The sequence below is a fragment of the Anser anser genome (assembly GCF_964211835.1).
Source record: "Anser anser genome assembly, chromosome: 4".
NCBI classification, from domain to species: domain Eukaryota; kingdom Metazoa; phylum Chordata; class Aves; order Anseriformes; family Anatidae; genus Anser; species Anser anser.
In genome coordinates, this window is record NC_139724.1 from 21,050,614 (window position 1) to 21,077,088 (window position 26,475).

General features: G+C 37.5%; 2 protein-coding genes across 12 annotated transcripts in view; one reads left to right on the forward strand and one right to left on the reverse strand.

Moving 5' to 3' along the window:
• Positions 1–11,269, forward strand: CENPU (centromere protein U). 6 transcript variants are annotated; one of them, XM_083834317.1, is made up of 12 exons: positions 1–59; positions 517–666; positions 1,700–1,817; positions 2,833–2,938; positions 3,645–3,732; positions 4,822–4,897; positions 5,943–6,060; positions 6,463–6,541; positions 7,287–7,334; positions 8,766–8,827; positions 10,151–10,307; positions 10,761–11,269. In XM_083834317.1, the coding sequence occupies exons 2-12, from the start codon at positions 616–618 to the stop codon at positions 10,899–10,901; spliced, it is 1,044 nt and encodes a 347-aa protein (XP_083690443.1). In that variant the 5' UTR covers positions 1–59; positions 517–615; the 3' UTR covers positions 10,902–11,269. The 6 variants fall into 6 exon arrangements, with proteins under 6 accessions (XP_083690443.1, XP_083690441.1, XP_083690444.1 ...); XM_083834315.1 differs by lacking the exon at positions 1–59 and adding an exon at positions 84–238; XM_083834318.1 differs by lacking the exon at positions 1–59 and adding an exon at positions 101–243.
• PRIMPOL (primase and DNA directed polymerase) overlaps positions 11,201–26,475 on the reverse strand; it is an 18,777-nt gene continuing 3,502 nt past the window's right edge. For 5 of the 6 annotated variants that reach the window (XM_083834267.1, XM_083834270.1, XM_083834271.1 and 2 more), the window contains 12 exons: positions 24,179–24,360; positions 23,050–23,141; positions 21,958–22,099; positions 20,393–20,540; positions 17,697–17,987; positions 16,019–16,181; positions 14,858–14,952; positions 14,462–14,548; positions 14,279–14,387; positions 13,074–13,156; positions 12,945–12,991; positions 11,201–11,914 (listed from right to left, as the gene is read on the reverse strand). In XM_083834267.1, the coding sequence (XP_083690393.1) occupies positions 11,609–11,914; positions 12,945–12,991; positions 13,074–13,156; positions 14,279–14,387; positions 14,462–14,548; positions 14,858–14,952; positions 16,019–16,181; positions 17,697–17,987; positions 20,393–20,540; positions 21,958–22,099; positions 23,050–23,141; positions 24,179–24,355 (1,740 nt within the window). In that variant the 5' untranslated portion in view covers positions 24,356–24,360 and the 3' untranslated portion in view covers positions 11,201–11,608. The remainder of the gene's footprint in view (positions 11,915–12,944; positions 12,992–13,073; positions 13,157–14,278; positions 14,388–14,461; positions 14,549–14,857; positions 14,953–16,018; positions 16,182–17,696; positions 17,988–20,392; positions 20,541–21,957; positions 22,100–23,049; positions 23,142–24,178; positions 24,361–26,475) is intronic. The other variant, XM_083834272.1, reaches the window with a different exon arrangement.

The window sequence follows — 26,475 nt, forward strand, 5'->3', positions numbered from 1 at the left end:
TCTCGGTGCCGCGCCCCCAGGAGCCTCTCCTCCTCGGTAATCTCTCAGAATAGAAACGGGTACGCTGACACGGTGGCGAGCCGACCCCGACGCGGGCCGTGCCGTGCCCTGCCCGTCAGGGCGCTGCAGTCCGCCCTCCCCTTCCCCTTCCGGAGGCGGCCCGGCCCGGCCCGGCCCAGCCGTCGGCCCCGCGCCGCTTTGAATCGCGGCGGGAAGGCGGCGGCGGCCGTTGGAGGATGTGAGGCGAGGCTGGGGCGGGACGGGACGGGACGGCCGTTTGGGTCGGTTTAACGGGGGGACATCTGCCTGAGGCTGCCCTCCGGGCAAGGTGCGAGGGTCTGAAGTGACAGCGGCAGCGAAACAGAGATAAAGGCGTGCGTGGTGTCATGCTTTGTCTGGTTAATAGCTGGATCTCCTTCCTAACCTGTGCTGATCCAGTGAAGTGACCTGTACTGCTTGGGCAAGAAGTTGCGCAGAATACATTGAATTAACAAATATTTTTTCTCCCTGTCCCAGGTATCAAGGCTAGGAGAGCAGATTTGTATTCAGGACTAATTTGAGGGGCGGACAGCCTTACCTTCAGTTGCATATTTAGGAGACTATGCTTCATAATAAATGTCCTCTAAGAAAAAGATGAAGAGAAATAATTCCAGAGACAAATTGAAGGTAATTTTACCCATTTTGAGCTTAATTGAAACAATAAATTATTCGTTGTCTTACCATGCTTTTATGTCATTGATTGTGGAGGCTGATGTATGTACGTTAATGCAGGACTTTGCTTGCATAGATGTTGGGAGCTTTGCTCAGGGACCACAAATTAGTACGGGTTGTGCAGTTTTAGTACAGGCTGTGAGGTCTCTCCTCTCTTCTCCTCATTTTTTTTCCTTTTAGGAGTAGTACGTTGTCAGACAAAATGAGCCACTGACTTTCAAATAATCAAAAATTTGAAATCAATTTAGTAAAAATAAAGAGAACGGCTTAAAGAGAAAATAGCTGATGTGTTTATATTCAGTACCATAAAACATGTGAGGTGCTGCTCAGTGCCAGTAAAGTTAAAAGCTTGGGAAGTCAGTGTTTTCTTCTGATTCCTTCTCAATGTACACACAAATTATTGAGGAAACTTACTCCCATATTTACAGTGTGAGTAGCACATTTAAAAATATTTCCTAAAGTAATGCCATTCTCCCCTGTCTTTCTGTTGTCCAGAAGTGTCTGTATAATGCTTGGCTTACATGTTCTGTCTTTTATAAGAAGTTACACTTTGAAAAGTGAAAATGAAAGTCATTTTCAAAACAAAAGTTTAAATGAAAACCATTAAATTGGACAAAGACAGAATCTCGTGTAAATACAGAGATGACTACATTTTAATGCCTGAAAAGAAAAAGGCCACAGATCACAGAAACTGGATATCAGACTGATCTAAGATCTCTAGGCATATACACTTGGTTTTGTAAATACAAACTACAGTATAGTATAAAATAGCTGTGTATACTAGTTTCATACTATCACTTCTCTTAGGGAAAATAAAACATAGCTTGAGGAAAAAAGTGCATGCTTCAAATACTTTATATCATAGCTTAGTAGTCACTACAGGTTAAATGTACTTCTAGTCAAAAGTTCTCGAAATTCATTGTCATATTCAATCTGCGATATGCTAAGAAGTTTGGATGAGCTAGCTATTAATTTCATACCCTTCCAGGAAGCCAAAAGCAGCTCCCGTCCTCGTTGGAAATTACTTCCACCTGAGGAACCAGATGTCTCAAGGATATTGAAGGTGGCTGAAGCAAATCAGCTTGAGGAGCTTGACGATTCATTTGGTTTGTATTAACTTAAACGTATGACTTTAATGAACCAACCACGTGTAAACACTGAAATATTTTGTCCTTAGGAAAAGGTACTGTTTCTTTGCCAACAGAAATTATGGGCAGGAGAGAGTGCAGAGAGAGGGTTTTTTTCGTTTGTTTCTTTTCTTTTTTTTTTTTTTGAGGGGGAGATGTTATGTTCTGTCATTTAGGAAGTAAATAGAATAACGTAGTAATAGATGCCAAGTAAAATTTGATGGAAAAATACTGGCTATTCAAGTTTTATAGTGTGAATAGTAGAATTTCATGCAATATAGCAGTGCAATTGTGTAAGAATTTACATTTTAAAAGGGAAGTTCAATTTCTTAAGTTATTCTTTGTTAAATTACACAAATTATGAAGTGAAATTGTCGAAGAGAATATACATGGCAACAAGTTTAGAAGTTCACAGGGATGTTTTGCCATTTTCAGATGTAACTTAAGTCCACCACTAAATCATTTCCCTAAGCTCCACATCCCCACATTTCTTAAATTCCTCCAGGGATAGCAACTCTGCCACCTCCCTGGGCAGCCTGTTCCAAAGGCTAACCACCCCTTCTGTGAAGAAATTCTTCCTGCTATCTGATCTAAACCTCCCCTGAGCAAGTTGAGGCCATTGCCTCATATCCTATCACTTGTCACACTTGATGCCCTCCTCACTGCAGCCTCCTTTCGGGTACTTTCAGAGCATGATGAGGTCTCCCCTCAGACTCCTTTTCTCCAGATTAAACAGCCCCAGTTCCTTCAGTTGCTCCTCATATCTTGTTTTCTAGTTCCTACCAATAGCAGGTAGGTGAGTATAGGAACTATGATGCTTTGACTATTTGAAGATTAGAAAAAATGTGTATAATACTTTTAACAAGACTTCATTTGTGTAAGTGAGCAGGCCACAAAAATTTTAACTGAATGCTAGGCAATGCTAATATACCTGTGCTCTTTGCCTCAACAGATGGGAACAGTTTTCATACAGCTTATTTTCTGTTATTCACAGATCACCCTTTGCACAGTACTGCTGTGGATGCTTATGGAGAGGAACGTTCGGAAAGCGAGTCACTTAGTTATGTTTCAGCTCCACAACAGAAAAAGGCAGAAAGAAGGTCTGGTGAAAAAATAATTGCCAGCATTTATTTATTTATTTGTTTATTTTAGATTAAATGGGGAAAATGTTTTGTCTGTCAGGTTTCACTAACTGCTTATTAAACAGATGCCTAAAATCTCCCAGATGAGAAACCAAGAGTAAGTAATACCCAGGAACGTAAAAAACAAAAAATGGGAGAACGAACTAGAGTCTGCCTTGTATAAGTAGTTACTATATCTCTTTTTTTTTTTTTTTTTGATGAAAGGATGGCTTTGTGAGTTGTTAATTAGTCCTCTAAATCCTGGAGTCTTTAAAGTTTAAAAAGGGGTAAATAAGACAATAATAGTGCCCATATGAGGTTGTGTATTTTTTCTTTTTTTTTTCCCCTCAGCCCTCTGACCCCCCTCAAAGGAAGATTTCTCCATTCCTGCTAAAATATACCAAATATTAATTTTTGTCTATTTCAAAGTTTCTCCCTGATACAACATGTCTGTCTCAGTGGCCAGTTAGAAATAGATTTCTAAATTGTTGCGAGGTTTGCTGTTGATGGGTAAAGATTCTATTCCCTTTTTATACCACTTGAAATTTTTTATGTAGTTATTTAGGGGAAACTGAAAGATACAGCAGTACAACATGTTCCCCAAACCCTAAGATTTTGTTGTTTGTATATAGATCATTTTTCTCAGTATGTAGTTGGTTTACATATGGATTTTTTTTTTCCCTAGTAAACAAATGCACTTGAAAATGTCTGAAGGTGATGTTGACAAATCCAACTCAGCTGATTCTACAGATGAGCCCCTTAAGGAGAATATGGTACAGCATTGCATGAGTGTATCAGTCAAATCATTTTTAACTTGATGCCATGATTGCATTGGATAACGGTGGGGGACGAAGACCTTTCATTTGCTTTTTAGTACTTAACTGTATGCCAAATAATTAGTTCTCTTAATATTCCTGTGAAATAGCCAAGTGTTAAGTGAAATGCTTAAACCTACATGGTCATTTCAATGGAGGATGTAATGGCTGGGGTCCTGTAGTTCATTTTAATTGCTCGTTTGGCAATATGTTTTTTTTCTTTTAAATGAGTATATTTACATCTGGAATATATGTTTTTAAAGAATGCTGTACTACTTGGTATATAAATCCCTTGTTCAGTATTGAAGTAAGAACATATTTATGAGAGAATTTAATTTTTCATTGATAAAATTAATTTTGAAGATATATTGGAATTAGACAAAAACGAATTGGTTTTGAATGAGTGTTTTTTCATGCTTAGGCTGTAATTAGTGTAAAATGGTGGTTTTGGCCAGCTTAGCTTCTGGGCTTATGGAGGAAGAGTTAACTACTTTGAGAAGGTAGGCCTGTGGTAGAAGAAGCAATGCAGTAGTTTCTCTAAAAGCTTTTTGCCTACTGAAATTCATTGGAATTGTTGAAATTTGTGTTGTAAAACTCAGGACATAGTGTTAGTCTTTTATCAGTGAACTGCACATATGCAGCACTGTTGTTGAATGCTTTCTGTGACATGACAGTAATTGTAAGTAGAGAAGGAACTGGGACAGGTGAAGGTGAAAAGGAAGGTAAGGAGGAGCTGTTGGACAGAAAACTGTTGATATTGGTGCCCATGCTGAACTGAGGGGCCTTAGGCTCCTTAAAACGTTCCTTAAAATGACCACTGTCTGATGTGTCGCTTGGTTAGTGCAGCCAAGCAGCTGCTGGCCCTGTGCAGTGTAATCGCTGTGCTGTGATTCTGATGAAACAGACCTAAGCAAACGGTACTTAGTATTTCTTGACTGAAACATCACTAAAATGTTTTCCTGCAGTCTACCTGATTGCTGTCTCTCAGAATTTTAAATGAGTGCATCTAAGTTCTTTTTCAAAGTTAATCTGCTTTGTATATCACAGAAAGCTCCAAGTACTGCTCAACACCGGTTGAAAAAGAAGAAACAACCTTCAGAGAAGAGCACACCAGACTCTTCTGGTAAAGTAGACCTTTCAAAACTCTTATGTAGTTTTATCTCATTCAAAATTAATATTTTTCCTTAACTCGGCAGTCTCTAACTTCTGATATGTAGCAGCATACGGCTTTGGGAGGTTGTAATTTTAATTTTGGTCTAAACACTCATTATCAATGGATAAATTGAGGGGCTGGCGTGCCACACAGTTCTGATGCCTGTGGGTTGCATCCCTGGACTTGGCTATTACTCACTGGAGCATAGGTATGCGTCACCCTTTGCAGGCAGCCTGGCTTCATTTGGGGAGAAGCTTGGATCCGTACTCCAGTGTGTCCCTTGGTTTTGGTGCCTGGAGCACCAGATTGTGGGGCACAACTTGGAGTAACCCTGCTTTACAGCGTAGACACAACTGTTAGTGTGAAGACCCTTGAGACAAGGAGCTTCAAGATTGTGGCATTTTTTTGGTATGTGGAGAAACTGTTTCTCAGGTGTCATCTTGCTTCCTTCAAATTGTACCTCATTACATTCAGGTACTAGATTTACATTTGGGAGTGCGTGAAGTTTCTGTGGAATTAGTGGTTAATATTACTGCAAAGTTTTAAAGAAATATATTTGCATATACCTTTTTTAAAACATATATGGTATTAATACAAAACTTAAACAAATACGATATAACAATTCATGATTCTTTGAGTAATGCAGGTTGCCCAAACTCAGGCAGATAGTTTTTACAGCTCAAACAGCTATGTCACTGGCTTTTACAGCTCAAACAGCTATGTCACTGGGTAGTTTATCAGTTAGAGTAATGATGTTCTTCTGGACTTCTTTGAACTGATGACGAATAAGAAATAAGATGTGTATGAATGCTCATTCAAATTTTAAAGTGGACCCAGATAAATGTATATAGTTGTTCAGCCTAAAACATGAAATAATTCATATTTCTGCATTTCCAAGTTTCATATTAAAATATTCATAACTCTTAGATAAGTTATTTTAATGTGGGCATAATAACTTCTGTTTCAGAGCACATACCTCAACTGTGTAACACTTATCTTTATTCTGTTGTTTCAGTTAATAGCCCGTGTTCTTTAGAGGTTTGGTGTCCCAAAGATCTGAAAAGGTCTTCCAGAGATATTACAGAACTGGATGTTGTTCTGGCTGAATTTGAAAAGATAACGGCAAATTATAGGTAAATATTCTACTTTCCTTTGGCTGAATGCTCACAGTCTTATAAACAACTTACATACTTGTTTTGCTAATAGACTTTCCCTTAGGTAATGCAGTATTGCTTAGTTACATTCTGATGTTATTTTAATGATTGTTAGGCTTCTGTGTTAAAAATAGTGTTTGTATGTGACCTTAAGGAAGTGGTCTCCAGGAATTTGATATTTTTCCAAACAGAAGAGCAACACATTTCATCTGTTTTCCAATGTAGAATTTAGGTTATTGCTAGGATATGAAAGACCCACAGCTGCTTGTGCTGATAGCTATTTAACATTGGGTCTTATTTGTATTCAAAAGAATGTTTTTGGATATGATTTCCCCTTTACTAAACTAAGTGGGTTGTGTTTTATCCCCCTGATTTCTCCAGACAAAGCATAGAATCAAAAATTTGCAGAAAAGCTGTCAATGGCTTCTGTTCTGCTTTCAAGGACCAAATCACTGATCTTGTAAGTATACAGTAATATATATATATATATATATTTATATATATATAAAATATTTGTGGTAATGATTTTAGAGCTGTGCATTACATTGTATATCACGTAGTAAAACTGGAGAGCTGCATAACTTGAAGAAGCAAACAATTATGGAAGACATTGTTTTAAGAGCTCCTGGACTGGATTTTTACAGTGTCTCAGCTACTCTGGTGTGTAGTAGCCTGACTGAAGCCTTTAACATAGCTTATGAAAACTAATCCTTTTTAGTTAACAGTGTGAACCTAACTGTCAAAAATTATTAGCTTGGAAGACTCAGAATTCTTCTCGCTAATTCCAACTTGTAAAATAAACTCTGTTGTGGTAAGTAAAATGGATGAATACTAAAACTATAGTTCTAAGTGATTCATTAGAGTAAACAAGTTTTAAAATGATGAAATTTATACATTTATATAAAGTTATGGAAAAATTGGCATAGGTAGTATTACACTAATTGGTACCAGCAGTATTACGAGGGCTAACTGGTGCAAGATGACTAGCGTTGTGTAGCAGTCTTCCTCTGGTATGAGGAGGGGGGAGAGAATTGATACACAACTGGTACACTTGTAATATTCCTTTGAGCAGCTGTTTTATTAAATAGCTTTTTATGTTATTACCAAGTACTTTTTCCAAATTAATTCTTGCAACCATATTTTTAGGAGGATAGAGGTGAAATCCAGATCCATCATCAATCTCTAATGCTTCTTTCCCTCCACAGATAACAGAAGTCCAGGAATTAAAGAACGTGAAGAAAAAAAACGCTAAGGTAAATACATATCTGGAAGACAGGCTATCACTGAAATGTACAGCATACAGATGTGGGTGTTGACATTTCAGGAAGTTGACTGAAAGAAATAAAATAATTCACAAAAGGAAGTGCACTGTTCTACAGAACCAGCTGCGCAAATAGAGGATAGGGCACCACCAGAGTATGGATCGCACACTGCATACATTTACTGGTGTAAAAAGAATGAACACACATTAGGATGTGTAAGTATTTATGCATGAGAATTAGACACTTTTATTTTATTTTTTGAGCAAGCACTGGTGAGGCCCCTGGGGAACCAATTAAATATTGGAAGCTCACCTTCAAGAAACACAGATGAATATAAAATCCAGAAGAGAACAGCAAAGATCTGTGAGAATAGAATTAGATCCTTTATTTTAAAGGAGAGTAGTCTTAAGGGAGATGCATTCCCTAAAGACATCGTTTTTGTTCAGAGGAAGCAGTTCCTCTATTCATTCAGGCTTGAAATGCAGCAAGAGAAATACAGACTGTAGGAGAAACTAGTGTGGGAGCAGAAAACATTGGAGTGGTTTCCTCAGGGGAGAAGTGATACCCCATAGCAGAGCGATTTAAGAGCAGGTTAGGCCCTATCTTCCAGAGGCATATTTTAGGTACGCTTGACCTCTCTTGTGAGAAGTGGCTGGAGAGCTTTCTGCCTTCAAACCTAGTAATCGGAAGCATGAAAGAGCAATTGGACCAAACACAGAAGATTGAAATTTGTTCTCTATTTCTTGATATTACTTTATTTTTAATTATTAAACAATTTAACCTACTTAGCAACCACATACGATGCACACACCTCCTCTTCAGCAACCTTTTTGATGACTAAATAGCTTTTAACAATTGAAGTCAATGGAAAGCTTATTCTGTCAGGCGGCAATTAATATGCCAAAGATGAAAAGTCCTAAAAATCTTGTTGAGATGACACGGTATGCTATTTTGTAAAATGAAAATTTTAATATGCATCTAGCATTCACAGCCACTTAGCTTCCTTTTTTTTTGTATCTTACACATTCGTTTAAACTTAGGTTTATAGTTACTAAATTTAAATCTTTTGTGAGACATAAAAGAAAAAAAGGATATAGTTATACTTAATTCCATAGTTATGGCAGTCATACTGAACGTACGTTCATAGTCGTCTGTATTCTTAAAGAAACCCGGTGGAGTTTAGCATGTTTGAGTTCAAATCCTCACAACGCCTTTTCTACACTTGTCAAGCCAGTGTTCCTCAGGAGACATTTTGGATGGGGATGAGAGTTTAGCACTGTAGAGCTATTTAAGGTCTAGTATCTTCCACACCTTGAACTAGAAACATGAAACCTCAAAGGAAAAACAGTCAACGACACTTGAGTTGTTTGCCTGTGAAGTTACTGAAACAGGTTCAAAGACTTTCTTCGCTATTTGTTACAGGTAGTGGCAGACATCAAAAAGAAAAGGCAGCGACTGATGCAAGTCAGAGAAGAGCTAATTGGGTATGTTTCTAATACTATACGGTATGTTTTTGTGCAATAATAGCCTGAAAAACTGAAGGAGGCTAGTATTTCATAAAAATCAAAAAAAAAATGTTACTTTCACTTCAGAGTTATTTTGATGAAACTAATTCTGTTCTGTTTTGCCTTCTCTTCTTACAAAAGCTCGGGATAACCTCTCCTTTCCGTGTTTCAGTTGCCTAGAGTATTTCTTCAAAGTTCTCTCATATAACTGTGGTTACTGGGACAGTATTTCAGACAGTATGTTCATAAGAAAAACACTAATGTTATAATTGGAATTGCAAAGGTAATGAATCAAAACTTACAGAGGCAGTACAGAGTTTGGTTTTGAGGGTAGGAGAATTTTTCATCTCATTGCATTTTAGCATGGATGCCTCCGAATACATGGATTGCTACTGTCTCACAGAGCCACACAGTTCCCCTTCTACAACATGGCATTAATCTTAAGTACCATTTAGATACAAAACAGAGAAACCTAAAAAATTATTTTCTTCAGAAAAATCATTACACTTCCCCAAATCCAGTTAGTTAGGAGGATAAAATTTATACTGAAGCTGCATGTAACATGCATGCCAAGTCTGTAGGGACCTACATGGAAATGGATCCACAAAGGCAGATTAAAAGCCCTTTCTCTGTGGTCACGTGAGTCTCTTTATCTTTGCAGTACTGTGGACAAACTTCTCTGAAAGAAATAAAGGCATCCCTTAGCCTGGGTTTAACCCCCCCCACACTGAAAGCTGTCTTCACGTTTCTTGTATTTTAATCATTTGATCATTCTATAAAAGTTCGTTGTTCTTCTTCTTTTTTTTTTTCCTGAAGCTTAAATGAAAATGGCATTTTGTGTTCTGTTTTTGGAGTGCTAATCATGCTTTGAACACCATTTAATAGATTGAGCCCCTCAGCTTGCTTAGGCAGAGGAGTATCTAGTTTGTGGATCCTGAGTGTGCTTCAGCATAAGCACCGAACACCACAGCCTGCAGGCTGGTGTCTGCAGAAGCACTCAGCATAGTTACAGAACTTCACTGGTTTTTGGGTTTAAGTGCTTAAGAAAGATTGGCTATATTGTCAGACTTGACAGTAAGACTTGGAAAATCATGGTTTTTTTGTTGTATTTTTTTGTGGATTTGGACTTGTGGTCTGGTTTAAATAATACACTACTTCTTCTATTTAAACAGTATGTTCTACTAACCTATGCTTCCTGTTTCTGACCTACCTTTCCTTAAGTCGTCTTCAGAGGAAATACTTTCACAGTCAGTCATGAAATAAATATTCTGATATAGTCATCAAAGCATTGATCTTTTTCAGAGCTGAATCACAACTGGTAGAACTACAAAGAGAATACGCTGAGGTACAGGAGAGGAAATCTTCCTTGACACAAGCAGTTCAATTCCTTACTGATTTGACAGAGCTACACCAGGACTACTTGGATTACAGAGAAGAAAACCCAAGAGAGAAAGTGGTAGTGAGTACACATTTTTGCATGCCTTTCTAAATGGTTAGCCTACATTAAATAGCAGAGTTTTGTTAGCTGTTTTTATGGAACCAACTTGAGAATCACTACTGTAACTGCAGTCCAGTGTCTCGCTCATGTTGGAAACAAGTATTTCAGAGAAATTCTGATACCTGATTTTATGTCCAGGAATTTGAAGCACATAAACATAACTGTTGTCCTCAGGTCTAGCTGTTTGTTTTTTTTTTTTAATGGAAACTGAAGAAATATTAACAGTGAGAAAAAAGTAATCAACTTCAATCAGCTTGGTTAAATATTATCTAAACTTGTCTGGTTTTCACTTTTGCAAGTCACATTGTGCAATTTCAGGCAGAAGAATAATAAAATCACATATGTATCTGTATTTATTTCTTTTTCCCCAAGAGTTGAAAATGTTGCTCTGTAACTTTATTTCCTTAACAACAGCAGTATGGAACTTCCAGCCTACCTGCTCTGCTGGTGGAATCACGGAGAATTCTAGGAGCAGAAAGACACTTTCAGAGTATTAACAGGAAACTGGAGGATGCTCTGGACGTACAGAGAAGAAAGGTATCAGGGAAAGATTAAGTGCTTTTTAATAGACTTTTTGACAATAAGTGATCACTATTATAATGGACTCTTTTAAGTTTGTTTAATCGTTGGTCTTCACTATTTACAAAGTCAGTGACTTCATCATAGATTCTATCTTGTCAAATAGTTTGTGTAAGAACTTACTTAGTGTCAATGAAATGAATGAAATATCAATTCCAGTTCATGTAGTAAAACTTCCTGTGTTCTGTCAAAGATGATTTTTAGTCTTGGGTTATTTAAGTAATGTGATCTTGAAAGCAATATATAGTTTAAAAAGAGAACACAAGGACTTTGGATGAACCTAGTAATAAACATTTTTTATTAAATTTGTATTTGAAATAAATAATTTCCTCCCATTTCTGGAAGTGAAGAAGTGTATTATTTGTTGTATCAGTAAAAGCTGGACAAACAGCTAACAAAATAGAAACCACACAGCAGTAAGTCTTAGAAGTGCTAAACTCCTTGAAGCAGCCTTCATGAAGAACGTTCAGGCCAGTATTCTCTACCCCTAGCGTAACCTTCTTCATGCCTGTTTAAGATTATCCAGTTGCAAGGATGCTTTTAGTTCTTTGTCAGTTGTCTAACAGCTCTCAAAGAGCGCTTTTGAGCTACAGCACAGTATCTTTCACAGAAGGCATGTGATGCACATGTTGTATTAAAGCAAGCTTTGTTGCTACTAGTCTGTTTGCCAGCCAAGTTTCTGATTAGCTGTTATCTCTGTTGCAAATGTCTTGTACCCTTAAAGTTTCCAAAAGAACTTCATCAGGAATGTCTTCCATGCCGTAATCCAGACTGTCATTTGCAGCTTCTGCTAGCTCCACATCCTCAGTAGCTTCTACCAAACAGGCATCATCGCTTGCATTGTCCCACTCGGTGTCTGTTAACTGGAAGTCTTGAGACATGCTTTCTTCAAGAGATACCGAGCTTTTTGACAAATCCGCAGGGTTAGAATGGGGTTTTACTTTTTCTTCTGTGTTCCCACATTCATCCATTACCATATAATCTTCTTCCTTTTAGAAACATAAATATTATTTATTACACACTAAAATGTTTTCCATATTTCTAAGTGAAACAAGTGCTGAACTCTTGCAACTGTCACATATAATGAATACTATAGAAAGCTGGCTAACAAGACTTCCCAGCAAGCTAATTTATAGCCACATTACCCATAGAAGCCTGTTTCAGTAGAAAAAGGAACTTATTGTTTTTCCAGCAAACTAAAAGTAGTCTAGTGTACACAGATTTTTAAAATGATACAAGGTTAAAACTTATTTTAGTGTCTATCTGAAGATAGTGTAATGGCTTGAAAATGCATTTAAATCACACTTGCTAAGAAATAATGCTAATAGCTATTGATGTTTTGCCTAAGTACAGCTTAACGTGCCATTCTACAGTCTGAAATTTAAAAGTGCAGTTGCAACAGTGCCAACTCTTAATACCCACTGAGTGGAAAAACTTAGGTACAGTGCTTAGAATCTGGGTCAGCATCAGGGCAGTTCAAATATTCTGCCCCTGTGGGTAAACGTAACTGCTTTTGTACACTGAAATTCACTTAAGCAAACCTCAAATTTGAGGGTCACTGACTTAAACTCGACTTTGACTGAGAGCGTTTTGACTGACACAAGTGTTCCAGGAACACTTATACTTTAGCTGACCCAGTATGAAGTTGAATGTGTACAGCAGAGGTTTACTTAGGCCATGTTTTCATGCCACGCCTATTGTGGGCTTGCGGATTTTACACTGGGAACTGCTGGTCCAGAGTAAGACAGAATAAAATCTTTAGTCCCAGGTGAAGTTAGGCTATTCTAGTAATCTACCTTTCTCTAGGCTGCCAGTTTTTTTTTTGTGTTAGATCTGCTGCTGGAGAACTTACAAACGAATATATGGAGATACCACAACAGCACAGCTGCTCTGCAGAGCTACGGTGTGCTAGTGTAATTACTGTATGGCGCTCAACAAACTACCTGAGGTAGCAGGGATTTTCAGCGACTTGTAGAGAAAGCTTTGCTTTTAGCATGTTGGTAAGACAAAAGCATGTACCTCTTTGAAGAGAGAAGGCAGACATATCCCAGGTGGTAATGGAAAGTCTAAATCAAAGAGAAGGTGTTTAATTACAGTTAAGATTCAAAAAAGTATTAAGTATAATTGCTTTGAAAACAAGACACATACTTTGTGATCTGAAGTTTTTTTCCCTGCAGACTGGATCGTGGCACTTCTGATACCAGACTTCCTTCTTTAGATCTACCAGAATCCTAAGAATGAAATACTTTTGCTTTTAGTAACAGTATGTAAAGAAAATAAATATATACAACATGAAACTCTGACAGTAAATGAAGAGATTTTGTTTGTCCCCAAACTATGGATATTGTTTTCACACTGACATTACATGCTTGTTTCATACATAGTCTGTCATTTTCCCTATGAACTTCAGACCTCTTAAGAATACATTTCTTTAAGACTAAGATCTGGAAGTGAAATTCAGTCATCTTTATTACATTAAGTTCAGAAGAAAATGCCCCTAATGTAAAGCTAGCATATGGGACCTAACCGTAAGGTAAGGTTTTGCTGTTGTTGTGCATTTCACAACATAAAAGCAGGATAAAATAATTTTTTTTGGCAACTGATTAGACAACCCTGCTTTTACAATTGTGTTATGAAAACAACAGCTTCAAGTAACCTCAAAAGTTCATCTACTTTGTCTAGTGGCTGTAGGGGTTTTTTCCTACTCTCATTTCTCAAAAACATATCTTTTGTCATTCACTTGGTTTATATTTCATGTAGAATTATTTTTAAGTGAAAATATTTCTACTACCAATATACTGCAATTCTAATATCACCTAAAAACCTGACTTTTCACACTTATTTTGATAAAAACTATGGGAAGAAGTCTGAGTCCTTACAAAGTCTCTGCAAAACTCAGTTTGACTGCACTGGTGGCAGGACTTACCTTTTAACAGTTAAGAATACAATTTAAGATGTACTGTAAATGTAAATTTTTATATTAAAAATGGTCTGTTTTCTTTATCTTATTTGTAATTAGCTTCCTATCTGAGAAATGTCAATGCATAGTACCATTTAATAGCTTTAACATACTCTACCTTGTATGTTAGCATCTTTAGGCACAGATTTTAAATAGCGTGAAGATGTATTTCTAACGTTTCTATGAAGTCAAGATCTTATATCACAATAATTTAGGAAAAAAAGAATGAAAAAAGCACTGTACACCCAGAGTAAGATAGCCGTAATTGTAACAGGTGATGATTCTATCCATAAGAATTTTTCAGCGTTTTTATAGAATTACAATTGAGCAGGAAAATAAACAAAGCTGTTTTAAACTGAACTTAGAGTGCATACTGAACAGTTAATGAACATACATTATGTTGTTACTTTTGTGGGCTCTTCCAATATTTTCACACCACCGGTAACTAGAAATATCATACACAAGTATTTCCTCCAGAGAGAAATAACTCCATCGCCGTATCCCTGGGGAAAAAAAAAAAAAAGTTAAAAACTACTGCTGCAGACTATTTGTTTGTAAATAGTAACATGGTTTTTACCTCCTTGTACTCCGTCTTTATTAACCAAAGAACGAACAAAATAATCGATTTCTGGATACGGTGAATCCTGATAACCTTCCATGGACTCTGTTAAAACAAAAGCCACACATTCATCCTGGTTTTGTAATTTTAATGTAATTCTAACACACTGTTACATGATATATAGGCCATTGACACGATTCACACCAGGTCCTTAAATAAAAGCTGGGACCAGGAGGGGACCGTCTGTGGCATTCAAGCACTGCGGAGCACCCATCAGGACATCCCTGCGCTGCCTCCTGCAGAACTGTAGCAGGAGAAAAGCCCTCATACAAGCTATTAGGTGTGTAAGTCACAGCACAGCTAAATTAAACATACTTCCCCCTCCCCATACGGCAGAGAAAAGGCTTGCAGTACCTCTATCACTTCTGGTGGCTTTACTGTTTAAAAAAGCAGACGTTCTTCTCTCCTCTGAAAAGCTAGATGACAGAACTCTTGTGTCACCCTCAGAGCTGAAAAACAGGGAAGGCAAAGGAAAATGTGTGATTCTCACAGCACAGTACTGTACGGCACCACAACATCTACCACAGCATGCTACGACAGCAGAGTAGCTGAGGGGAGCGGCCTCCAGAGAAGCCCATCTCGCCTCATGCACGCTGTGATCCAGTCAGTACGCTGCTACCTCACAGCCCCGCAGCGCCTTCTCGCAGTTTCCTCTGACCGCGCAGCAGAGGGCAGGATTTCCTCCTGCAAACAAGCAAAACTTCCCTGGCAAAAATCCCAGGAGCCAGCCATTTAAAGACTCCTGCTCCACACTCTAACACTGTTTGCTCTAGATGCAATACTTAAACATATATACCCTTTGAAAGGTTTCCTCCTCTTTTTCTTCCTTTTTTTTTTTTTCCCCTATCTGCAATGAATTGCTTTTTCTTTCCATACTGCTACCCGCAAGCCAGCTGATTACAGAAGGCTAAGTTCAATGCAGCAGAATTTCTCACCCATATTTCCATCAGACTCAGCTGATACCTGTGGTATGAATACACTACATTATGTATGCTATCAGGCTACTAGCACCAGTTCAGGAAAATCAACATTTTATAAAAACTGAAGTCACAAAAAATAAGTTTTAATAAAAATATTATACAGAGATTTGTACCATTTTAACCTTTCTGCTGCAATGATTACTAATTACAGTAATTACATCTTAAGCCACAAGTCAGTACAAGGAAAAATATACAGAGATAAGAAAACTGAGGTTATTCTATGAGATCATCACCAACCTGAGGAGGTATCTGTAACATACGAGAAATCTGGCGTACAAGTAAATGTACAAAAATCCTTTTTACTTTTTAACAGACTTTGGACGTTTAAAGGTAGGTTAAAGAAGAAAATTGAGTTCCAAGATCTTTTTTTCTCCAAAACCAAAATAATTCTACTGGAAACTCCTAAGTTACACTGTAACAATGTTCCTGGAATACCTGCTCATTGATAGCAGTTATTTGTAAGTGCTGGGGGAGAAAAAATTACTGAAATACGTATTTAAAAATATTTAAAACTCTGCTGGAACTAAATCATTACCTAATATTGCAGACCAAAGAGGACAGAAAATATGCTTCTTCCAAGGACACATTCTCTTCGCAAGTAGGGACAAACTTATTATCCTCTGCTATTGTCAGAATCACGTTTTTTCCTGCTTTTGATGATTTATACATCCGTAAATTTCTGTTCTTTGTATAAACTCCTACAGGAAAACAAATATTTCACAACATAACTGCACTGGCTAGGATTTAAGATACTTAGTGTTTGTAAATTAAACAATTTTTCTTAGACCAAACTAAGGGCCTCAGGAATGGACAAAAATTATTACTGATTTCAGCTCACCTCCCACAGAAGAAATGCAGCCCACCAAGGCTGTGCAAACATGGACATTTTTCATAGTACAGAATTAAAACTCCCAACACATTAGGTCAGCATCACTCTGACGTTATCATTGCTAAAGGTTTATCTTCAGTATTAAAAAAAAAAATAATCGTGCTTTCACAATAACTTCGTGAAATACAACTAAGCTTAAAAAGCTACAAAGTTATTTCAATCCAAAATGACATCATATCCATCAAACTTCCTGTTTTCTGCATAAGACACCGCTTGTCGGAAGTGTGCAGGAAAGTGTATCAGGGAAATTCAATTCCAGTCTCAAAAACAAACAACAAAATTAAAAGTATAGTAAACATTGCCTAATCTGTCTCAGAATTCATTGGCGCGCTGGGTGCTTTATTTGTAGACTGCATTTAATTTTCATGAAGGTAAAGGAACTAAGTAGTTACTGAATTGACAACAACAAACTTCTTCTTTAATTTCCATTCACTAATATGCTTGATGGAATTTTGAACAGTAGATGCAGAAAGTAATCCTGAATCAGTAATGGAGAAGCCTAATAAACATCCAGCTTTGGGACTACATTTCAATCTGACATACTCTAGAGTCTTGAGGTCAGCAATAAAAATGATCCTGTACTCCACAAGAAGAATTTGAAGTAATGGGGGTTCTTCAGAGAAGTCTGAGGAATAACATGATAATCAGTCTTCAGGTACATAAATCGCTGCTGTAGGAAAGCGTGCTAAGATATTTTCACTTCACTAAGGGCAAAAGGCAGAGAATTCAGATAGTGTTGGAGGAGGGTGGAACTTTCAAACTTTAGTTTGACCATGGGTGTTGTGCTCTTTGAGATTTTTAACATTTTAATTCCATGAATAGGCAACGAACAGCTAGGGCATGAATTGCCCAGCCCTAATTTCTATTATTCTATCATCAAAACCCAACAACTGCCATTCCAAACAGCGGAAGAAGCCTCAAGTTCACGTGTGTATCGGTACAAAAAACCACACCTTTAAGACTTGTTCTGTAATCAAGCAGCTGTTAATTCAACTGAAATGATTAGAATGCAATATATGCTGTCCCCTTTTAACCAAAATAGGTGCACTAAGTCCTTAGGAATGAAATTAGAGATGTGTGGCAAGAGTTTCTTCCAACTTCTGAACAAAATAATTGAATGTGGTAATATGAAAAGTTCCAAAGGCAAAGAATCTAAGACTCCTGTAAGTATAGCATTTATGACCATTGTTTCAGCATGTACTGTATTTGAATTAAATTCTGAACGTATGGACAACATGCAATCTGTAATCAAATACTAAAGAACATATCATTTCTTAACTTTTGCTGCTTCCTAAACAAGCTTAAAAGCACTTGTTATATTTACCTAGATCCACAAAAAGTTGCTTGTCCCCTTCTTTATCATTTACTATTAGAAAGGAAAATTCAGAATTTTCTCCATGGTTTGATGTTTCTATTTCCTTTGTTTGGTGAGCAAGGGCTGGCCAACCTTTGGAAGCATCTTCAGCTGGTGTGAGGTTTGTAAGAGAACCATCTACTTTGACTGTGGATGAAGAACACTGGAAAACACTTTCTGCTCCTTCTTCTGGAATCACAGCAGCACCATTACTCTCCATTAACCTTATGGCAGGCTGCAAAATGGTTCTCACAAAGTTACCTTAAAACAAACAAACAAACAAACAAACATATAACCCTATGAGTCAAGAAAGAACTTAATAGTTCCTGTGCAAACATTTTCAAAACAGCCAAGATGGAAGTGGCGGTAGTTGCTTGGGTTTTCTTTCTCCTCTGGGATTTTTTTTAAAAACCTTTTAGACCGGCCCAGTACACAATCTTTTTCTTGCTAGTGAATAAGAAACCCACGCTTGGCAAGAATTTATACCTTTTTTTTTTTTTTCCAACACAAGAAAATAAACAATTCTGTGTGTATTAATTGTGACATACGGCCACAATCTTCCCATTTGCAATTTCACTACCAGGAACAGAGAGAACTGAGAAATTAGTTGGTTTGAAAATAACCTCATTAGGAATAAAGATAAAATAGTCAAACAGAAATGCATAGGCTGTCACTGCAGTTTCCCTAGCCAAACCTCTGAACCAAATTAAATCTCAGTTAAAAGTGCAAAAATGAAACAAATGTCTTTTGTGGCTTTCAAACAATTTCTCCTACCCTTCCTGACACCTGTACCATTGCAGTTATAGACTCTGACAGACAAGATATCAATTTTAAGCCATCATTTTGTGCATGACTCCTGACAAAATGCTTATGAAATGATATTATTGAAGATGTGATAGTTCATCTTCCAGAATGACCAAAATCGCAATGATGAATTTAAAAACACTTGAATGTGCCTGAAAAATATATTAGCTCTTTTAAGTTAAATATTAGACCAAAATCTTCATGTCACATCAAAGAATATAGATATATTTCATGAAGATTCTGTGAAGTTACTTTATGAAATTGTCTGCATTTCTAGATATATACTACAGCAAAGTATTTTGCACACAGAATAAAGCTAAGCTTTAGGCCAGGTTTGTCAAATAGGTTACTAAAACACCCCAGTGAAAAGTCTCGACTGTAGTATTACTGATATCATAGACAGATTTAACTGACATATCACAATTATAAAATGGATTTGTACCATGACTTCAACGTTTGTTAAAAAGGCAAAGGCAGAACATGCACACACAATCTAAATACATGCTTTAGTCTGATAGTAAACATGTCAAATTCACTTAACAGTGGAGACACAAAACACTCAGCTAATGGACTAGAATAAATAGTTCAAGCTTCTACTGAAAGAACTGACTAACGCAATTTAGTTATCGGGATCACAGGCTAAAATTGCTGTCATACCGAATTATTTATCATCCGTGTATTACATAAGAGTTTTCTAGTGGCACAGGAGTTGAAGACCATGCTCTTGAAATACAAATTGGAATGATCCTATTTCAGTCTTTTGTGTTCATAGCTGCTGCTACAGTGTCATGTAACAAACAACACTTCTGTGATAGGGACACAGATTGCACTGCCCCTAAGAATGAAAAATAGTTTTTTAACATTAAAAAATTAGATCTGAGAAATCTGTTGCCTTTGTGTTGAAGGATCTGATTTTTGCCTTGGGGTGATGTTCAGGCCATGAACTTTGTCTGTATGTTACAAATATTACAAGGGAAAAAAATGTACATGCACACAGACCTACAAGATCCAGCCTCTCCTTACAGTTTGTTTTACTCCTCCAGTTGTTCATGTTGACAAGACCTTTCATAGATGATTTCTCAGAGCAACACATACGTGTTGACCCCAAACCCTTTGATTCAACAGTACATGTGTTATCTACACAAAATGACTATACACAATCCAAAAGAAAGAGTAAGATTTTCTTTAATGCTTTATGGGGCTAGAAAGAAACCTGGAACACAACTAAAAGCAAAGAACCCATCTTCCAGGATTTCAAAAGTATGTTCAAAATACTCCTGTGAAGTATGGAGGTATTATTATACTTATTTTACAAATGTAGTGAAGACAACCCTGAACTGACAATTTTTTGTGCTGGAGTTGCTCTATGCCATCAAATCCCAACTTACATCAACAACTAAAATTGCTTTCAGCTTTCTCTGAACCATGTTTATAAGTACTCGTGGCTTGAAGCCATCTTTGTCCTGACTTTCTGACCCTGTGCAGAACACAAACCAGCTGTATTTAGAGCCAATAATCTTAACTTTAATTGTTAAGATTTACATGAATCTGAAAATTAATCAATTACTGTACAAAAATCTTCCAGCCAAAAACCAGTCTTGCCAGTGGTTTCACAAATAAACCACAGAGACATGAAAAAGTTATGTTGTAAAAATGCAAATGATAATTATAGAAAAAGGAAGTAGAAGATGAGTTGAGGAATGTGAGGCTTAATTAAATAGAAATAGTCATTTTTGCTGGGAGTACATGGTTGTTTTCACATGTAATTCAATTAAAACAAATATTCAAATGTAAGATGGCACTGTGAAAAGTCAAAACCTCACCTTTTATTTCTAGTTTACAAGTGAAAAAAACACACTTACCAACATGAATATTATCTTTAAATACAGTCTTGTGGGGTAGAAATATTAAGTGTCGACTAAATTTTTCATCAGTACTGGAATCTAAATTCAAGACGTCTTTGGCTGAACAGTTAACATCATAAAGTTCTTTCAACTTTTGGCTGACAAGCTGAAAATTACATAAACATTCATTAGGCTGTTTTCTTTAGCATTTTTAACAGTACTGTCTATAAAACGTAAAACAAATGCAGATTCTACATTTTTTTAACCTTTTTTTTTCCTCATTTTGATGCAAGTAATTCAAATTAACTCACAATATGCCAAATTTTAAAGAAATTTGTCATATAGTGTCTTCTGGATCGAGCAAATCACTGAATATACTAACAGTGATGGGGTAAGCAACTTTTCAGGTCAAGGTCTAATGTAGTGGCTCTATCCCTATTTTTCTCCCCTCCAGCAAAGCAGTTCACACCCACAGTGACATTAATTCTAAGGCATGCTTACCTAGTATCTAAGATAGAGGCTAAATAGAAAAGCGAACTAGCACACCAACACTTCACATTAGAAGACCCAATGAACAGTGAACAAGCAGAAAACAATAAATGTCCAGCTCTAAAAACCTGCTATAAGCTAAACGTGATTACTCATGTTTAGGACTGGGATTCGGAACCTGAGGGCTTGGAAGTTTATGACTATAGCATCTCATATCCTCCCCAACCAGCAAATCCAAAGATCTCTTCCGAAGCTTAGGAGTATCCAGATTTGAGAACTGATCCACAACGGAGTAAAACCCTCCAGATTCTTTACCAGCTAAGTGTTATTTACGAAGAAGTAACCTCATTCATCTTACTCTTTCTGTTCTAGTTAGAGACACCAGATGTCTCACAAAAAAATGGCCACTGACAAAGAGATTTTATTGGAACAGAAGACATTCTTCTAAAAACCTGCTTTATTTTCCATCTCTGACATATTGCAGTTGCAGTGCATCTCGTTTTCCAGCTGAATTTGCAATAGGATAAAAATTTGCACTACTTAATAAAATTTATAATTAGCAAACATATTTAACTTTAGGTGTCAAAATTGATGACTACAGTCACCTCCTGCTCTCTACATCATAATTTTATCAACTATAATAAAATTCTATCTGAAGGTGTCTTAACATAGGAGGAATTAATCTAAGCCTTGATATATGAGTGCACCTGTTAGAACAGGAAATGATTTGCAGAATATTCAAATAAAACTTTTATTGATACTATTCTGAAGAATAACTAAACACTCCTTCAGTTTGACAGCTTTGAAGTGGCAGAGCACATAAAACAATCTGCAAACAAACTCGCCGTAACAGTAAACCTACAGCGAATACAAGCATTCCAACAACCATCATGCTCTAGCATTTCCTTTTGTATAAAGCAGGCAACCTATGCTTTAATTAAAACAGTACTTTTCACTTCTTTAAAAATGCCCACTAACTCTATAATCCTTTTTCATTTTACTGCAGTAATCAAGACAAGGCGGTAAATACTTTGGTTTTACATTAAACCAACAACAAATTCAAATTAGTCTACAACATGACTGTGCCAGTTTACCTCAATTAACTTTACAACCATACTCTTGCCGTCTGCACCAGGATTTGCTGCTTTGTAGAACTCCAAATCAAAATAAAGTTTGCAAGCATCTTTTTCAGGAATCACCTCATAGCTATGCATTAGACTTGTTTTATGACCTTGGCTAAGGAAAAACAAAAACAAATTACAACCTCTCGTGATAAGCTTTATACATACCTATCAACTGCAAACACCAATCCACACGTACTACACAATGTTTTATCTCTTAGTCAAGCACTCGCATTAAAACCAGTAACAGCTCCATAATGCTTTGAAAAAAATGTAACTAACTTCAAAACTAATTTGTTGATACTTGCTTGGTCTAAAATTTAAGTTTGGAAACTGTTCCCTCCATCCCCATCCCTGAAGTCTTACAATATGTACTATCAACAGAAATGGTTTGCGGAATTTAAATAATGATGTAAACAACATGAAAAAAAAAGAAAAAAAACACCAACCAATGTTATCAGTCCTAAGTCTTAAGCACAAAAAATAAGAGTACATAGAATTATTTTTATTTTTTTGCAACTAAATTAAAAATTAAGAAAGCTTAATCTTCTTTTCAAATTGAGAAGAAAATCAAGTCTACAGTTCATACAAACATTGACTCTTACACTTCTTTTACTTCAAAACCAGGTATTTTATCGTAAAACAAAAATTAGAAAAAATGTTCAACGAATTTTCAACACCTGAAACTGCACCATGCAAAAGCAAAACCATAAAATGGTAATTGGACATTTATATTAATACCAATTTTAAGTCCATATATTACTAATCATAGAAATATGTTTGCATCATTTGTTGACGTGATTCCCTGAGGAAAGCTGACAGTAAAAGCAGATCTACTGCTATTAGATCTAAGTTCAGTAGATGGGGTCCTTAATTCACAGGAAATAATGGCAGTCTGCAGCTCAAAAGAAAGTTGAAAACTACTGTAGAATAGATTGGATTGGCATTATTAAGATTTTCCCTATGGTCAAGATCAAACCTTGGGTAGCCCTTTACAGCTGTGCTACTCTGAGCAAGACTGACCTATCCCCCAGTAAAGTATAGCATACCTTTTCAAGTACTTACATGTAATAAAACCAAAGCTCTTTGTATGTTGTCACGAGGTAAAACCTCTGTCCATTTTTTGTGTTCTTCTCCAAGGCAAATACATGAACATCCTTTGTAAAGAAAAACATTGAAGTTTTTTTTTTTTTTTATAATTACTATTCAGAAAGCTAATTAAACTCTTCAGAAGTTCCTACTTGACATTCATTTCTTTGGTCAAAGGTTAGTTAATATTAGGAAACTAAGTAGCAGATCACTTATCCTTTCTTGACCTAAGTAGCATCTGTTACATGAGTGAAACCGTGAAGCTTTTCTTTGCTGTGCATTCATGTAAATTCTGTTTTCTCAGTAGTCTCTTTTTGTCCTGAACAGTAGCAAGTACCTCTAATGGGAGGAAGAACAACGTCCTAAAACAAACACTGTAATGGTTGTGATGGCAACATATGGCTTTACAGCAGACAGTCCTTAGACTCTATGTTATTTAAAACCAAAAATAGAAATCCAAAACCAAAACAAACCAGAACAAACAAACAAACAAACAAACAAACAAAAAGCACCACTACCAAGCCAGTGAAAGTACATTCAGGAAAACAGACTCATGAGTACTTGAACACCTAGCTCAGCAGAAAAAAAAATGATATGTTGCATTATATTTCTTTAAAATCTGCAGTTTGAAAAGTATTAAATATAGGGAACTGAAAACAAAGGATACATTTTACATAATGTATTTATTTGGATCAGCATCTTGCTACTCTGATGGTAGTAGAGTTGCATTGTTCTTTTTGTCTCTGCCTCCTGTCATTCTCTTTCTCTTCCTCATTTTCTCCTCCTCTTTCTTCCTACCCAACTCACCTCCTTCCCATTCTCCTGCTACCTTCCTTATCTTCAGAAGGAAATAATCACTATGTTGCAAAAAAAAACCACTTCTACTGTTAGAGGTTGACTCCACATCTCAATTCTTATGTTACAACTAGTACTTAGAGCTACCTCCAGTATAGCATGATCTACAAAGGCAAGAAAAAAAAATGTCTCATGGTTGCAAAAAAGAGATTTTGCAACTGATAAAGACTTCACTGTTAACCAACTTTTTAAATCAAGATCATCCTTGAAAGTACCTGAAGCACAGAAACGTTCACCCAACATAATTTACCTCTTTGCAGGTTTTTACATAGCTGAAAGCTTCAGCCTGCCGACAAAATATTTTCCAAACAGGGGATGGCTGAAAGGGGGACAGCTTTGGTCTATAAACTGCAGGAAGTGGGTTTCTTTCATAGTGAGACGCTAGTTCTTCAACTTTCCTCAGCCTTTCTTCCCATTTTCTCTTCATTTGTCCTAAAACAATTACAAATAGATCAATATCAATTTTTGGATTCACTTTTAATATATTCTATACACATTGTTGCCTTTTAATTCCATTTTTGTTGAGCACACTTTATTTAACTAAGAGTAGCCAATACCCCAAAACAACACCCAGTCTTGCTATGATTCTCTTTTCAACATTAAATCTTTTCACACAGTTTTGGAAGATAATTTATTTTCATATTAATAGCATCAAAGATCAGCACAACAGAATAGATGTAGCAAGGGAAGGCCTAAGAAGTTTCATTTTTGCTTACAGAATGGTACTACATTGCTCCTCAAAAAGTATACAAAACTGTGTAGTCACACACACCACTAGCACGGAGTGCAAAAATACTGTTATTTCTGCTTCTATTGGGTTTATGTGGCAAGGTAGATCAGAGCCAGCTCCAAAAGGGACCCACTGCTGGCCAGAGCCGAGCCAGGGAACGACGCTGGTTGGGCCTCTGGGAGAGCTGATTGAAGAAAGGGGGAAAAACAGCTGTGTAACAGCAGCTGGGAGAGGAGTGAGAAAATCTGAGAGACACAGCCCTGCAGCCCCCCAGGTCAGTGCAGCAGGAGGGCAGGAGGTGCTCCAGGCAGGCAGCAGCAGTTTCCCTGCGGCCTGTGGAGAGGCCCCTGGTGGAGCAGGCTGTCCCCCTGCAGCCCATGGGTCCCACACGGAGCAGATCTCCACGCTGCAGCCCCCCCGTGGAGGAGCCCCCGGTGGAGCAGGTGGATGTGGCCTGGAGGAGGCTGCGGCCCATGGAGAGCCCCCGCAGGAGCAGGCCCCGGGCCGGAGCTGCAGCCCGTGGAGAGGAGCCCACGCAGGAGCAGGGGTCTGGGGGGAGCTGCCGCCCGTGGGGGACCTGTGCTGGAGCAGTTTGCTCCTGGGGGATGGACCCCGTGGTACGGAGCCGTGTGGGAGCAGTTCTTGAAGAGCTGCTGCCTGTGGGCAGCCCCCGCAGGCTCAGTTTGGGAAGGACGGCATCCCGTGGGAGGGACCCCACGTGGAGCAGGGGCAGAGGGACCGTGAGGGAGCAGTGGAGACAAAGCCTCAGGCAGGGACTGACCGCAGCCCCCATTCCCTGTTCCCCTGCCCTGCTCAGGAAGAGATGGAAGAACATGGATGGGGGTGAGGTGTTTTTAGTTTCTCACTGCTCTATTCTGCTAGTGTTAGGCAATGAATTACACTGAACTCCCTACAGCGAGTCTGTTTTGCCCATGACGGTAACCAGTGAGCAATTTCCCTGTCCTTATCTCAACCGTTGAGCGCTTTTCCTTTGTATTTTCTCCACCTTTTCCTTTGAGGAGGGCGAGTGAGAGAGCAGTTGTGGTGGAGCTCAGCTGCCCAGCTGGGTGAAACCACCACACTGCTTTACAGGTGGAAAAATAAATGAGATAATTGATTTGTGTGGGAAATGCATCGCAGGGTCCAGAAAAAGTTAAAGATTTCAGTGACTCTAGCTCTGAGCTTTTTTACTCTCAAAGCAAAAGATCTGAAATCCAAAATGAGCACTCCATTCTCTGCTGCCCACCTCTGTTATTGATCTGTAATATGTTCACATGTTTTAAAACCTCACCTTCTATATAATTCCTTGTAAATTTCAAATAGCAATCCTATCTCTTTTCAAGAAATAGCATGTGATGCAGTTGTACTTCCTATCATGTGACCTTTAAACTCCTAGTCATATAAAGTAATCCAAAGACTACAAAGTGATGCAGAAAAGCAGATTAGAGTAACACAACTATCGTTATTTTTAAGTGTCATTAACTATCTTCTGGGAAAATTCATTGCCCATCCGCACTTCTGCAAATGGCTGAGAGCATTGCTAAGAAACTGCGAAGCAGAGCAGGAGGAGAGAGAAGTAAAAAAGATTAAAGGTGCACTTTTTGTTCTGCCTAGCTTAACCACTCATCAACCCTTGTTCTCAAAAAAACAATCTCGTTGCGATGAAAGAAAAAAATGAAACTAATGATACATAAAAGTATTCTAACCTTAACAAGATGGATCCACAAGGCAAGTTTACATATTTAAATATCCTTGTGGGCTCCAAAGCCCAAATTATAAATTCTCTGAATCCTGCTCCAAGTTTTCCACAGAAAAGT